This window comes from Jaculus jaculus, chromosome 4 (genome assembly GCF_020740685.1).
Source record: "Jaculus jaculus isolate mJacJac1 chromosome 4, mJacJac1.mat.Y.cur, whole genome shotgun sequence".
In the NCBI taxonomy this organism is placed as follows: domain Eukaryota; kingdom Metazoa; phylum Chordata; class Mammalia; order Rodentia; family Dipodidae; genus Jaculus; species Jaculus jaculus.
Window position 1 is genome coordinate 39,773,238 of NC_059105.1, and position 15,121 is coordinate 39,788,358.

A 15,121-nucleotide genomic window follows, 5' to 3' on the forward strand; every position below is an offset into this window, starting at 1 on the left:
ACAAAATAAATGAAAATAAAATCCAAAAATAAGTAGTAATAACAATTAACTAGTTAGAAATAAAGCTGTTTCAAGAGAGCATTTCTAAAAATCTGCTCTATTCAAATCCTTATAATATTAATAGTCTATGCTGGCAAAACATGAACTAAAAATGATTAAGAGTATTCAGAGTCATATTTTACATTCGAATATTTGGAAAATACATACTACTGAGAAGTCACTTGGCTTCAGTACTAGTAAAGCCAATAGTATAGTCATTAATATTTTTAGAAGTGGGTTAGAAGGATGGTTTAGCAGTTAAGACATTTGCCTGCAAAACCAAAGGACCAGGTTTGATTCTCCAAAACCCATGTAAGCCAGATGTACAAGGTGGTGCATGTATTTGGAGATCATTTGCAGCAGCTGGAGGCTCTGGCTTAACCATCCTAACTCTCTGTCTCCTACTCTCTCTCAAATAAATAAAGATAGAATACTGAAAATAAGTATTTTTAGAAAAATGAACTCAAATAGTGACAACTGCTAAGGATACCTATTTACAAGCTGTTAGGCTGTGTATGATTGCACAAAGACAAAATAACTCTAAACTCTGTTTAAATATATTTATTTATTTATAGGCAGAAAGAAACAGAGAAGGAAAGAATGGGCACACTAGGGCCTCTATCCACTACAAACTAATTTCAGATGCATGGACCACTTTGTGCGTCTAGCTTTAGATGGGTACTGGGGAATTAATTGAACCTGGGTGTTAGGCTTTACAGGAATCTGCCTAAATTGCTGAGCAACCTCTAACAAACGTGTAAGTGCCACAGATTATGTTGCAGAATTATCATTTGGGAATTCCAAATAAAACATAAGCACCACCATTTCTTCTTAGTAAATCATTGTCCAAGTTCAAACTTTTGCTTTACCACTAATTGGTTATGATCTTGAAAGAGTGACTACACTTATCTAGATCCATAATTTTCATACTCATGAAAAGAAAAGGACAAAAAAATTTAATTTAAATATATGGTAATTTCAAATTATAAATTAAAATATTAAGAAAATCTTCTTGGGGGCTGGAGAGATGGCTTAGCGGTTAAGGCGCTTACCTACAAAGCCAAAGACCCCAGTTCAATTCCCCAGGTCTCATGGAAGCCAGATGTACAAGGGGGGCATGTGTGTTTGGAGTTCATGTGCAATGGCTGGATGCCCTGGTGTGCCCATTCCTCCCTTTCCCATCTATCTGCCTCTTCCTCTCTCAAATAAATAAATAAATTACAAAAAAAAAAAAAAAAAAACCCAGAAAATTTTCTTGGGCTGGTAAAATAGCTCAGCAGTGAAGGTGTTTGCCTGCGAAGGCTAAGGACCCCCAGATCAATTCCACAGGACCCATGTAAGCCAGGTGCACAAGGGGTGCATGTGTCAGGAGTTCGTTTGCAGTAGCTAAAGGCCCTGGTGCACCCATTTTCTTTTTCTCTATATCTGCCTCTCCTTTTTTCTCTCTCTCAAATAAATAAAATATTTTTTTTTAAAGGAAAAGAAAGTAAGTAAGTCTTCTTAGGCCTGCTCCCTTTTTTTTTAGAGAGAGAGAGACAGACAGAATTGGCATACCAGGGTCTCAGCCACTGCAATCAAACCCCAGACACCTGTGCCACCTAAGGGCCATGTGTGACTTTGTGCTTGCCTTATCTCTGTAGGTGTGGCTTATGTGGGAGCTGGAGAGTCAAACATGGGTCCTTAAGCTTTGCAGGCAAGCACTTTAACTGCTAAGCCGTCTCTCCAGCCCAAGGCCTGCTCACTTTTAACCTCTTTCCAGACTAATGGTGCTAGGCTACTGTGGAGCTGACATTTGTCAGAATATTTGCTTTTAAATTAAAATTTTCACCAGCTGTTTTAAACATTTTCTTCAGTTTTTAATTTATTTATTAGACAGAGAGAAAGAGAAGGAGAAAGAAGGAGAAAATGGGCAGGCCAGGGCCTCTATCTAGCCAATGCAAACCAACTCCAGATGCATGTGTATCTGGCTTACATGGGATCTGGAGAATCAAACCTGGAACCTTAGGCTTCACAGACAAGCACCTTAACAACTAAGTCATCTTCTCCAGCCCTCACCAACAGTTTTAAATGGCAGACATTAAGTGAATCTGTACCATAAGAGATCTATCTTATTAGTGGTTTATACAATATTGCCTTTGAGAAGAAAAGTTGATGTATAACTAGAGGAACTGTAACAATATCTCACCTTTGGGAAGTACATCAACAGTGGAGAAAGTGTGCTCTGAATGATGTAAACCACAGGGACTTTGATTATCTTCTTCAGGAAGCAATACTTTCAAATCACACTGAGGTGATGATGAAGGTCGCCTTGTTGACACCAAAGAAGGAATACCAGGTGTTGTCCTTGACATGACACTGTCCTTACATTGTGCTTTCTGCTTACCATCATCACCATCACCATCATCCTCATCATCATCATTTGAAGTTAATGGAACCCTACAGGCAAGTGAGAAGGAAATAAGTTCTGTGTTTCACAAAAATTACTCAGAGGACTGGAGAAATGGCTTAGCAGTTAGGGCACTTGCCTGTGAAGCCTAATGACCCAGGTTTGATTTCCTAGTATCCACATAAGCCAGATGCACATGGTGGTACATGCATCTGGAATTTGTTTGCAGAGGCTAGAGGCCCTGGTATGTTCATTTTCTATCTGTCTATCTGCCTTTTTATTGTTCTCTCTCTCTCTCATAAATAGATAAGTATATAGAATAGTTTTTAAAAAATTACTTAGAAAGAAATGAAAACATTACTACATTTATGACAATAATTTAATCCTTTAAATAAAAGAATGGTTGAGATGAGGAGGTAATATGATGGAGAATGGAATTTCAAAGGGGAAAGTGTGTGGGGGGAGGGTATTATCATGGGATATTTTTTATAATCATGGAAAATGTTAATAAAAATTGTGAAAAGAAAAAAAAAAAGAAAGATCCAGTTGGGAGCTAATTATAATGTTATGGAAATCAATATCCAGATATCCTTCAAGCAGCTCAAAGTATTCATGATATGATACACTTGGTCCCTAGTATTTAGAAAAGGTGCCATAGTGGCTTCCTGGCATATCTATGTCTATAGAAAAGAAAAGAAGCACTAACTCAAGATGAATTGGGAACTGGGGGAACTGCATCTTTATAGATGTAGAGTAGAAATAAGATGATCCTTTTGGGTTGCGATCTAAAGATTTGCAAAAATGGTCTTTGTTTTCAAGGACTGTCATGGGAAATGACAACTCTGACACACTTCACATGGCACTGTGAAGCTATTGGGAAAGTGTGTTTATCCTTCACCCCTCCCGATGTACTAGAAACATGGCTGAGACCTCTCCACAGACCACTGACAAGAACTGATGTGTCACAGCTAAATGACATCTATGACTTTCTGGGAAGGAGGCTTAGGGAACCACACAAACCCAGGTCACTGATAGGAGGGTATCTCAACAATAACATGAGTTTCTGGATCACTGTGGTTTTCAGGTTGTCCATGTTGTTGTTGCAACTGATGTGGAAATGTGGCTCATTCACTTAAGGAATACTACTGTGGAACACATAGTCACAAGCTACTGTAGCATACAATTGGGATGAGTTTGAATTGATAGTCAGATTGTGCCTTGGAAAGGAAATGTACCTTTAGCTGGGGTTTTGCTGAAGATTAGAGAAAACATACTTGATGGCCATGTGGTAGATGTCTACCCATGGTGGAAGGTGTAATGCCAAAGACCATTTGTGACCATGGCATCATATTTGAGTCTAATGATAGTAAGATTCGTGCAGCCTTCCTTCTGGGATATTAATACCAGCAACGAGTCCAGTATCTTAACTCCTCACTGTCTCCTGAGGAAGCCATCTACTAGGGCCCTATTATAGTCCAAAGTTTTTCTAAATGTTGGAAGAAACTTGGTATCTCTAGCAACTGAGTGTTCAGCCCTGACAATCTATGTAGTTGCATCAGTGTTGAGAAAAGGCTATACAACATTTAATGCAGCCACAGTCAAATCTATTAAAACAATATAGTAGCCCCCTTACACAGTCTTATATCTGAGTGACACACTTTTAAATAGCAGCACATATATGTGGCGGGGGGGGGGTGATTGTGGGTATGGCCAATAAGCAAACGTGCAAAAGAAAATCCTATTTCGCACAGTGCAAATAGAATCTGATTTGAATCATCAGAATACATGTGTCATATATACAAATCATATGTTGTAATGATACTGCTGATAAAAGTCAGAGAGAATGATGGAGAGACAGGTTTGTATACCACAGATTGTTACTAGAAAAATTTCGTTGCTGAGGATGTGAGTTCAGGTCTGGAATTCACTATCTTTCTGAGTGCCAGGATTATAGGTATGTAGCACCATCCTGGCTGCAAGTAGACACTTGAAACAAAATGTAAGCATGACAGCTAATAAAGCTTTGAAAAAAAAATAGTAGCTATACAAAACAACAAAACTTATTATTTTAAAGTACACTAATTACAATGTGCTGGTAAAAAGTAGTAAAAATACATATAATAGGTAAGTCAATAGAACAAGCTAGAATGAAAAGGAAGTAGTACAATACACAGGAGAATGTTAGCATGATCTAGAAAGTATTTCTTGTTTAGTGTTTTCTTTTCTTTCATAATTTTCTTCTTGAAAGACAGAGGGAGAGAACTGGCACTCCAGAGCCTCCAGCCACTGCAATCAGACTCCAGGTGTGTGCATCACCTTGTGTGCATGTGCAACCTTGTGTGCTTGTGCCACCTAGTGTGTTTGGCTCATAGGACATGGAGAGGTGAACATGATTCCTTAGGCTTCACAGGCAAGTGCTTTAACTGTTAGGCTACTTCCCCAGACCATTTAGTTTTCTTAAGTGCACTTAAGTTCATCCTTAGTCACTACTGATATTTTGGTAAGTAACCTTCAAAATTTTCTATACATGGGAACAAATGCACATGCATAGACCCACATATACACACATTCTTACACTTAGAAAATTCACATCTACATATCTATTAAGTAATATATATATATTTTCTTAAATGTCCTTAAGTTAAAGAATTAAACCTGAGCCAGATGTGGTAGCACATGCCTTTAATGCTAGCACTCGGGAAACAGAAGCAGGAAGATTGCTGTGAATTTGAGGCCACCCTGAGACTACATAGTGAATTCCAGGTCAGCCTGGGCTATTACAGTGAGACCTTACCTCAACCCCCACCTCAAAAAAAGAATTAAATCTGCTATTATATAACTGACACAAATTGGCCAAAGATTCCACTCAATACTATTAGTTCAACAAGATATTTCACTTCTCACAGACTTGGTAAATATCTCTTAATATGACAGATTTGAAATAGGGTATCTTTTATGATTTATAACCTAATTAACTTTTTAGAAAAAAGAATTTTAGGGCTGGATTGCAATGGCTGGATACCCTGGAATGCCTTCTCCCTCTCACTCTTAAAAGTCCTTTAAAAAAAAAGGGGGAGAATAACAAGAACAATAATCCAACTAAAAAGTGACCAAAAGATCTGAGTAGAAACTTCTCCAAAAACAGCTTATTAGTGGTGAATATGCAGACTGGGGCAACCATTATGAAAAATAATATAGAGCTTCTTAAAGAGATTAAAAATAGAAATATCGGGGCTGGAGAGATGGCTTAGCGGTTAAGCACTTGCCTGTGAAGCCTAAGGACCCTGGTTCGAGGCTCGGTTCCCCAGGTCCCACGTTAGCCAGATGCACAAGGGGGCGCATGCATCTGGAGTTCATTTGCAGTGGCTGGAAGCCCTGGTGCATCCATTCTCTCTCAATCTCTCTCTCTCTCTCTCTCTCTCTCTCTCTCTCTCTCTGCCTCTTTCTATCACTCTCAAATAAATAAATAAAAATGAACAAAAAAAATTAAATAAATAAATAAAAATAGAAATATCGTATGATCAAGCAATCCCTTTCCTGGGCATATGCAAAAACAAATAAAACCACCACAATATAAAGATATCTCCACTTCTATATTTTTTAAATTTTTTAAATTTTTTATTTATTTATTTTGAGAGCGACAGACACAGAGAGAAAGACAGATAGAGGGAGAGAGAGAGAGCCAGGGCTTCCAGCCTCTGCAAATGAACTCCAGACGTGTGCACCCCCTTGTGCATCTGGCTAACGTGGGACCTGGGGAACCGAGCCTCGAACCGGGGTCCTTAGGCTTCACAGGCAAGCACTTAACCGCTAAGCCATCTCTCCAGCCCATCCACTTCTATATTTTTATAGTCTTATCCATAATCACAAGATGTAAAAAGAGCCTTTGTGTCTCTGTCAAAAGATGATGGGATAAAGAAACGATGATATATATCTACAGTGTAATGTTTGCCTCTAAGAAGGATGTGTTGCTATTTGCTACAATGGACTTAATCAATGAGAGAACACTAGCCTAAGTGAAAGAAGTCAGACACAGAAAGAAAAGTAATTGATGTCACATATACATGAAATGAAGAAAATGCCAAAGTACAATAGCAGACAATGAAAGGAAGGTTGCCAATGTGGAGGAGTGTGGAAGTGCAACGAAGTCTAAATGTCTGCGGTGTAACACAGGTGCTAAAGCTGATGGTAGTGTATTGTAGTTAGAAGTTTGGTAAATGGGTAAACCATAGCTGCTCCTGCCACAAAAAAAGTGAAAATGGATAACAATGTGAAATGATTGGTATGTTCATTTATTTCACTAATCATTTTATTATGCCCCTTAGATGCTCACAATAAAGGTTATTCAAATCACTAATAATGCATTGTACTTTAAATTTTCTCAAAGAATAAACTTTAACTTGTTAATAAAAAAAAAAAAGGGGGGGGGGGAGGTCTGGAGAAATGGTTTAGCGTTTAAGGCATTTGCCTGCAAAGCCAAAGGATCCAGGTTAGATTCTCCAGAACTCACATAAGCCAGATGCACAAGGGGCACATGCATCTGGAGTTCATTTGCAGTGGCTGGAAGCCCTGGCAAGCCCATTCTCTCTCTCCTTCACCCACCTCCCTCTTTCTCTTTCCCAGACAAATAAATAAAACATATTTTAAGAAAATACTAAAAAAAAAAGGAAATTTTAGACAGAATAGCAAAACTGAAATTCAGTCTCTCTCTCTCTCTCTCACACGCTCACTCTCTCCATCTCCATCTTTCTCTCTCTCAAATAAATAAAATATATTTTAAGCCGGGCATGGTGGCACACACCTTTAATCCCGGCACTCGGGAGGCAGGAGTAGAAGGATCTCCATGACTTTGAGGCCACCCTGAGACTACATAATGAATTCCAGGTCAGCCTGGGCCAGAGTGAGACCCTACCTCGAAAAACCAATATATATATATATATATATATATATATATATATATATATATATATATATATTTTAAGAAAATAGTAAAAAATAAAAAGGAATTTTAGAAAAAATAGCAAAAATGAAATTCAGTCTCAAAGGCAAGGGAAGGTAAAGATGGAAAATGATAAAGGAAGATAGTTATCAAATTTAACCAGCAATAAACAAAAGTAAAAAAAGAAAGCATTAGGCAGTAGGTCACTATTTCATTTATCTGTATTTGAAGTTAGTTTCTTTGGAGTCAGGAAGACCTTGCCTTCATAGCAAGACAGTACATACCATTCTCATTCCTACCTCAGTAGCACACTGTACAACATACACAAACAATGATTGCTTTATTAAATCTCTATGCACTGAGCTTATAGAATTCTATCATGTAACTAATGGTCCACCTGTACCAGAGATTAAAAGTGAAGTGTATGAAAATGTGTTAAAATTCCTTTTAGTCATGAAATGTTAACAAGTCAAGGTTAGAAAGAGATCTTATTGTTTACCTTTAAGCGTTCTTCTGTTTCAAAATTGCAGGCCAAATAACCATTCAAAATCCAACCTAACATTTTCTATTGTAGAAGCTTGCAAATCAATATTTAAGGAAGTTTTAAAACAATTACCTTGCAAATGGAAGACGCATCAAGTTGCACTGCTTACTAATCCTTTTCTTCTTGGTGGTTGATGGTAGAAAAGAACTTTGATGGAACTATTTTTGAATAAGACAAAAAAAGGGAAGAAACAAAGTCTCATTATATCATATGTGTCATTAAAATATCAAATTATACTAGGATCCCACCACCAGAACAATTCTTATACTAGCCTTTTTTGGGGGGCAATCACTAACTAATGAAGAAACGGGCTAGGCAAAGAAACAGCACCAGCAAATAAACAGAATCTGTAAAGAAACAAATAAAAATTTAGAACTGATCAATACAATAACTAAGATAAAATAATATGAACAGGGCTTGACAACAAAAGCATAGAATGGGGTGAGAAGGAGTGAGGAATCAGTGTTAACAGTAGATATTACATACTAAAAAAGAAGGAAGAATAAAAAAAAGAAAGCAACAGACACCGAAAGATGTGAAGAGCTACGAGGGCAGAAGCAACAAGTCCAAGTTGGGATGCTAGTACCAGCCTTCAGGTAAGAAAGTGGTCTCGGATGGTGAAAGAGGGTCAAGAACTCTAGATTGATCCTGAAAGGTGAAGCTTGAAGGACTAACTACAGTAACACAGATAGAGGTGATAAAATGAAGGCATCAAAAGGGACTGGTCTGAAGGCAATTCTGAAACTGGAAATGTATCTTAAAATGCTCAAACAGATGGCACATTAGTGGTTAGATATGTACTGTCTGGAACTTGGAGATGGCCCAGCTGAAGATGCAAATTTAGGAATTATTGGTGCATAGAGGTAACAGTTGAATTTCTAAATTACTTAGGAGGAATGAGTAGAGACAGAAAAGAGAAATCTAGGAACTGAACTGGAGGCACTCTGAAAACTTAGCTGTCCCATAAAAGGAGTCAACAGGCTGACTGAAAGGAAACAGCCCCAATGGGATCCTCAGGACAGTGTTGCGGCATCCTGAAAGTCTTAAGATGAAAAGTCCTCTAGCCGCTGCAAACGAACTCCAGATGCATTTGCCACAATGTGCACCTTGGCTAATGTGGGTTCTAGGGAGTCAAACCTGGGTCCTCAGCCTCATAGGCAAACACCTTAACTGCTAAACCATCTGTCCAGCCACCCCCACCCTTTTTATTTTTAAAGATGAGGTATATAGGACTTGATGAGAATAACCAAGAGGAAAAATTTAATGATTCAGGGGAGTAAGTCAATACCAACAAGACAACCCAGTTGCCTAATAATAGAAGCACACTTAAATAGATTAGAAGCCCACTCCTCAGCAGTCTAAACAAGAATGTGTATGTATTCCCTATAATCATGCAAGACATGTGAAAAAACAATCCTAATGCAGGTAGTGTAGTGTAAATTAGGTAAGTATTTATAATTTGTACTTGTTTTTATATAAAGAAACAATTGAAAACAACAACCTGCACGCAATATAAAGAAAGGAAAATGGCAAAGTACAGGCAAGACACAAGTAGGTCCAATGTTAGATCACATGTCTGCATTACCTGTCACCCTGCTCTTTTAGTAACAAAAACGAAGAGGAATTTAAAAACTTGGTGAGTGTGTGTGCTAGGTAATAATTCCAGGAGCGTGAACACCAAAACTAAGCACTGCACCTTGTTCCCCAGCTCCCGCCCTGTATGCTCTGCACTGTTCCTCGCTCCTATCTAGATGCAGAGCGCAGCCCTCTCTGACCTCTCCAAAGGGAAGCACATGTGAAACAGGAAGGGAACAAACAATGCCATAGGTGAGCACATGAAGGAAGGAGGCTTTACATCGTAATTCACAACAAAGAGTCAAGTGGTATGTTAGGGCTGTTCACTGTTCCTACAAGTTCCTACAAGAAAGCTCACTCAGGCTGGAGAGATGGCTTAGTGGTTAAGCGCTTGCCTATGAAGCCTAAGGACCCTGGTTCGAGGCTCAGTTCCCCAGGTCCCACGTTAGCCAGATGCACAAGAGGGCGCACGCGTCTGGAGTTCGTTTGCAGTGGCGCACCCATTCTCTCTCTCTCCCTCTGTCTTTCTCTCTGTGTCTGTTGCTCTCAAATAAACAAATAAATAAAAAAGTTTTTTAAAAAAAGCAAGCTCACTCTTTCCACATCTCAACTAGTAACTTCTTTTTCTTAATCTACAAGTCAATTCCTGTGCTGATTCTGCATTCTCTATTTCTATGTCAAATGCCAGCCTTAGTTTATTCAGTGCCAGTCAATTTCTGCCCTATAAGCTGATCAGCCCATTGCTTCCTTCATCTAGTAAAAAACATTTCTTGGGCTGGAGGGATGGCTTAGCAGTTAAGGCATTTGCCTACAAAGCCAAATGACACAGGTTTGATTCCCCAGGACCCATGTTAGCCAGATGAACAAGGGACACAAGCACGTGCAGTTCTTCTGCAGTGGCTGTAAACCCTCACACGCCCATTCTCATTCTCTCTCCCTCTTTCAAATAAAAAAATAAACAAACAAACATTTCAACTTCTCAGAGGATACTAGCTGTTTAAGACATACACCAAGGCTTACTGGCCATTCTAGGTCTCACATTATAATGCTAACAGCTAGCTAAATCATCTATAGACATTATTTCACAGGGATTACACACATGCTTTTACTATCCAAACATGGATCAAATAAGAATCATTAAGTATGTATTCTCTGGCTAGCTTTTATAGCAGTTCTGACAAAAGCCATATTGTTCACAGAAGTGGAAATGGCTTTTGTCTTTTTGACCATAGAGACTATACATTTAAATGTTAAGACCTTAGCAGTGACTTTCAGAAGTTTTTACAAAAGTTAAATTGCTGGCATGCGTTCTTATCATAGAAAGAATGCAATAAATGTTTTATTTTTTGTGTACTTTTATATGCTTTCTATGATCAGAACGCATGCCAGCAATTTAACTTTTGTAAGAACTCTATAGTAATAACTAATACAATACCTACAGTCTTGCTGATAAGATTTCAAAGAGCTGGGCTACAGAGATAGCTTAGCAGCTAAGGCATTTACTTGAAAAGCATAAGGACCCAGGTTCAATACTCCAGTACCCAAAAAAGCCAGATGCACAAGGGGGCACAGACGTACAAGGGGGCGCACGTATCTGGAGTTTATTTTCAGTGGCTGGAGGCCCTAATGTACCCATTCTCTCCCTCTCCGTGCCTCTTTCTTTCTTTCTTTTGTCCTTCCTTTCTCTCTCACACACAAAATAAGTAAATAAATACTTTAAAAAAAGAATTCAAATAGCTTAGGTTCAAGGTCACAGAACGTAGAAGTAGCAAAGCTGGGATATATATAAATGTAATCCTATTTAAAAGCCACCCTCTAAAGCACCAAATTGCCTCAGAATCTATAAGGAATTTGTACAAAATTGAGAATGTGTTAACCTTTGTTCATTTTATATATCATATACCCTTCTCATTAATTATTCCTTCTGAACTGTTTTTCCTAGACAAACATTTGAGCTAATATCACTAGCATTGGGTCCTTTACCCTCTACTGATTCTTTTTCCTCATGCTAGATTATAAGAACTTCATTACTAACATGAATGCTTCGCATGACATACTCATTTTCCAGTTAGCCATCTCTTATTTTATTTTTATGACTTAATTTTCTAACACTTTTTTTTGTTTTGTTTTTCAAGGCAGGGTCTGGTCTTGCTCTAGCCTAGGCTAAACTGATATTCACTATGGAGTCTCAGGGTGGCATCGAACTCACAGAGATTCTCCTACATCTGCCTCCCGAGTGCTGGGATTAAAGGTGTACGCCACCACGCCCAACTCTAAAACATTTTTGAGATAAATTATCAGTAGTTTTCTTTATGGTTTTAATATTTACTTCTAGGCAGAGAATGGTCTCCTTCACCCACTGAACTCACCAGTACCATCTCATTTTTTTGATTCCTTTTGTTGTTTTTCAATATATCCAGAATTTATCTTAGAGAATGGAATAGAGTAGGATCTACCTGTTTTTCATCCAAAGAGATTTTTAACTGTGTCCACCTTTTTATTTTAAAATAAACAACATTCTTTTCTAACTTAAAATGCTACCTTTCTACGTCTTTTTGTTTCCAAGTCTGTTTAGGGGCCATAATGTTCAAATGATCTGCTTAATCCTATTAAGTCAAAATCTGATTTTATATAATAATTTCAACAACAAATTATACAAGATGATAATGTGCTATTAGTCAGTTAAAGTGAATATTATAAGTGGTTATTGTCATTTCTTTGTACAATGTTTGAAATAGGAATCTCTAACCTTGATGCTATTTAATCTCAATGAATCTCAGTAATACTAAAAAATGACAGTACTCACAGGAATTCACTTACCTCAGCAAGGCTGCTCATTTCAATTGCGGTTATCAAGTTATTGTTCACAAGTGACTCAATTTCTATAAGCTTCTTATTCTGTGTATGTAAAATGAAGACATCTTTTAATCAGTTAAGATTTGTACTTTGTTATAATACTTACAAATACCATTACTGCAAGAAGACTCAACTATTTTCTTTATTTTTTATTGATTTGTTTGTTTGCAAGACAGTGACAGTAGCCCAGGATAGTCTGGAACTAACTATATACTCAATCTAGCCTTGAATTTATGGCAATCCTCCTGCCTTAGCTTCCCAGCTGCTGAGATTTCAGACACAAGCTATCATACTTAACAATTATTTTATACTAAGATCTCACTGAGCTCAAAGGTATTATAATGAGGTTGGGGAGATGGCTTAGTGGTTAAGGCATTTGCCTGCAAAGCCAAAGGACCCAGGTTCAATTACTCAGGACCCACATAAGCCAAATGCACCAGGGGGCACATACATCTGGAGTTTGCAGTGGCTGGAGGCCCTGGTGCACCCATTTTCTCTCTCCCTCTCTCTTTCTCTCTCTCTGCCTATTTCTGTATCTCTCTCAAGTAAATAAATAAAAATAAAAATAATATTTTTAAGAAGTATTATAATGAATAGTTCAAATAGCTACCCATACACATAGATATATTTTGAATCCTTGTCGGAGATTAGCCAAATTTTCCTACATTTTCCACTTTCTCATAGCAATATATTACATGGTAAGTAAACATTTTGGTCAGTAATATTAACTTAACCATCAAGTACCTCAAGGCATTTTTCCATTTTAAATTAATTCTTGCTCACTTTGATCTAAATCCAGTCATTTAGCTAAACATGGGCCACACCGTCTGTAGCTAGATCTGAAGTTGGAAGAAAAAACAAGTACAACAAGCACTGTTCTGTAAAGCTAGTAGCCAGTGAAATGCTAAGATTAAAATAAGAATAGAGATGTTCTGGAAACTTCTTTCCCTGCAATTCACTGGAGGAATTATGCTTAGTTTTAAAATGTACTAACAACACACAAAGCAATTGAGTGCTGACTGTGGGATTACAGTGACTTGCAGAGCACAAAAACACACATTTAGGGTAAGACTTAAGATGTCTATTTTACTAACCAAGAGGTTTGTCCTTTAAAACAGATTTACATAACATATTGACTTTCAATAATTCTTTATAGCAACTGGAGATTCGAAAAAGTTTTAGAGCTTTATAGTAATAAAGTTAGAAGACTAGTTTTAAATTAGAATTCAAAAACAATGTGGCTTCCATACCAAGTTATTTAGCTTCAGGCGAAGAAAGGTATTCTCAAAATTCAGTTTCTCTACTTCTTTTTGCAATAGCATCTTCTCAGTTGTAATTCTTCGAGAATTCTCTTTCTCTCTGCTGAGAGCCTGAGCTAATGCTCTGTTGTTGTGCTTTAGAGAGATTTTGAGAATAGAAGAATTGTCTGTAAAAAGATTGTTTGAAAGAATTAATATTAAACTTTACGTTTGCTTTAATAATGTTTTATACTCTTTAGAAAATTTATTACAAAAAAAAGGAAAAATTATTACAGAAAAAAATGTATTTTACTTTGTACATAGTTACTGATGGTTAGAAAAAAAGAAAATGTCAATACAAATGTAGTTTTGGAAAAAAAAAAATGTGCCCAGAGTTTGAAACTAAAATATCAGCTCACCAGAAGAGGAGTTGTGAGGTGTGCAGAGGGAGTAAGAGACTGGTGATAGAAAGCCAGCATTCCACACAGAACAGTCACAGAAATGAACTCATGACGGTCATTACCCCACCTTCTTCTTCCTGCCTTTGACTACAAGGCAGAAAAGTTGGTCCTGCAGGTGGAACAGGTGATGGCCCATGGGAGTTAGGGTAGCCAATCTGGAAATTTTAAAGCCAGCTTGCTTGTATGGCTCAAAACTGAGTAAAATAATTTATATTCTCCAAGTCTATTTCTTAGACCTTAAGAGAAAGGAGGGCATTCATATTGTAATGTTGGGCAGATCATCTACCTCTTACCAAAAGATCTGATCTTTTATTTCTAGTAATCTACTTCAATCTAAGCTTAACCTCTTCTCTGTAAAAGTAGTGTGGTAGTTTAAATTAGGTGTCCCCCATAAACTCACATGTTTGGAATACCTGGTTTTCAGCTGATAGCAATTTGGGAGGTGGAGCCATGATGAAAGTGGTGTTATTGTGAACAGACTTAGCAGTGTTACAGTCAGCCCCCCCACCCTTGTTAGAACTGGGTTATCCTGCTGTGGCCACAAAATTATACACAGCCTCTGCTCTACCATCTTTCCCCTACTATCATGGAGCTTCTCCTCAAGACTGTAAGTCAAAGATAGATCTTTCCTCCTGTCAACTGCTTTAGGTCAAGTGATTTGTGCCAGCAATGGTAAGTAACTGCAACATAAAATTAGTACTGAGAGTGAGATTGTTGCTACTAGAAACCTGACTGTATTGTCCTTTTGGAACTGATTTGCAGAAGAAATATGGAAGGATTTGAAACCTTGGCCTAAATGACACCTTATAGTTCTGTAACATTTTGATGGGTTCTGGTCAGAGTTTGAGTGACCTAAATGAAGAAAGAATTGTGAACCATGTAGGCTTGGCTTATGAGAAGAAAGAGCTTTGTCTCGACTGGGCTAGAGGCAGTTTGTGTGAGAGGGTACCTGCATTCTTTCAGAGAACTTGAGTAGGGTTGTATTATGTAGAAATCTCCTGTAAGCAGATGGATATGGCACAGAAAGAAATGAACATTATCAGACTGGAGCCAACACTCCGTTCAGCTGCAAAATCACCACCA

General features: G+C 37.7%; 1 protein-coding gene across 3 annotated transcripts in view; it reads right to left on the reverse strand.

Annotated features, from left to right (window-relative positions):
* Positions 1-15,121, reverse strand: part of Sgo2 (shugoshin 2) — a 36,423-nt gene that overhangs the window by 12,728 nt on the left and 8,574 nt on the right. For all 3 annotated transcript variants that reach the window (XM_045148090.1, XM_004653729.2, XM_045148089.1), the window contains exons 3-6: positions 13,590-13,765; positions 12,304-12,381; positions 7,981-8,066; positions 2,225-2,475 (exon numbers count right to left, since the gene is read on the reverse strand). In XM_045148090.1, coding sequence (XP_045004025.1) covers positions 2,225-2,475; positions 7,981-8,066; positions 12,304-12,381; positions 13,590-13,765 — 591 coding nt within the window. The remainder of the gene's footprint in view (positions 1-2,224; positions 2,476-7,980; positions 8,067-12,303; positions 12,382-13,589; positions 13,766-15,121) is intronic.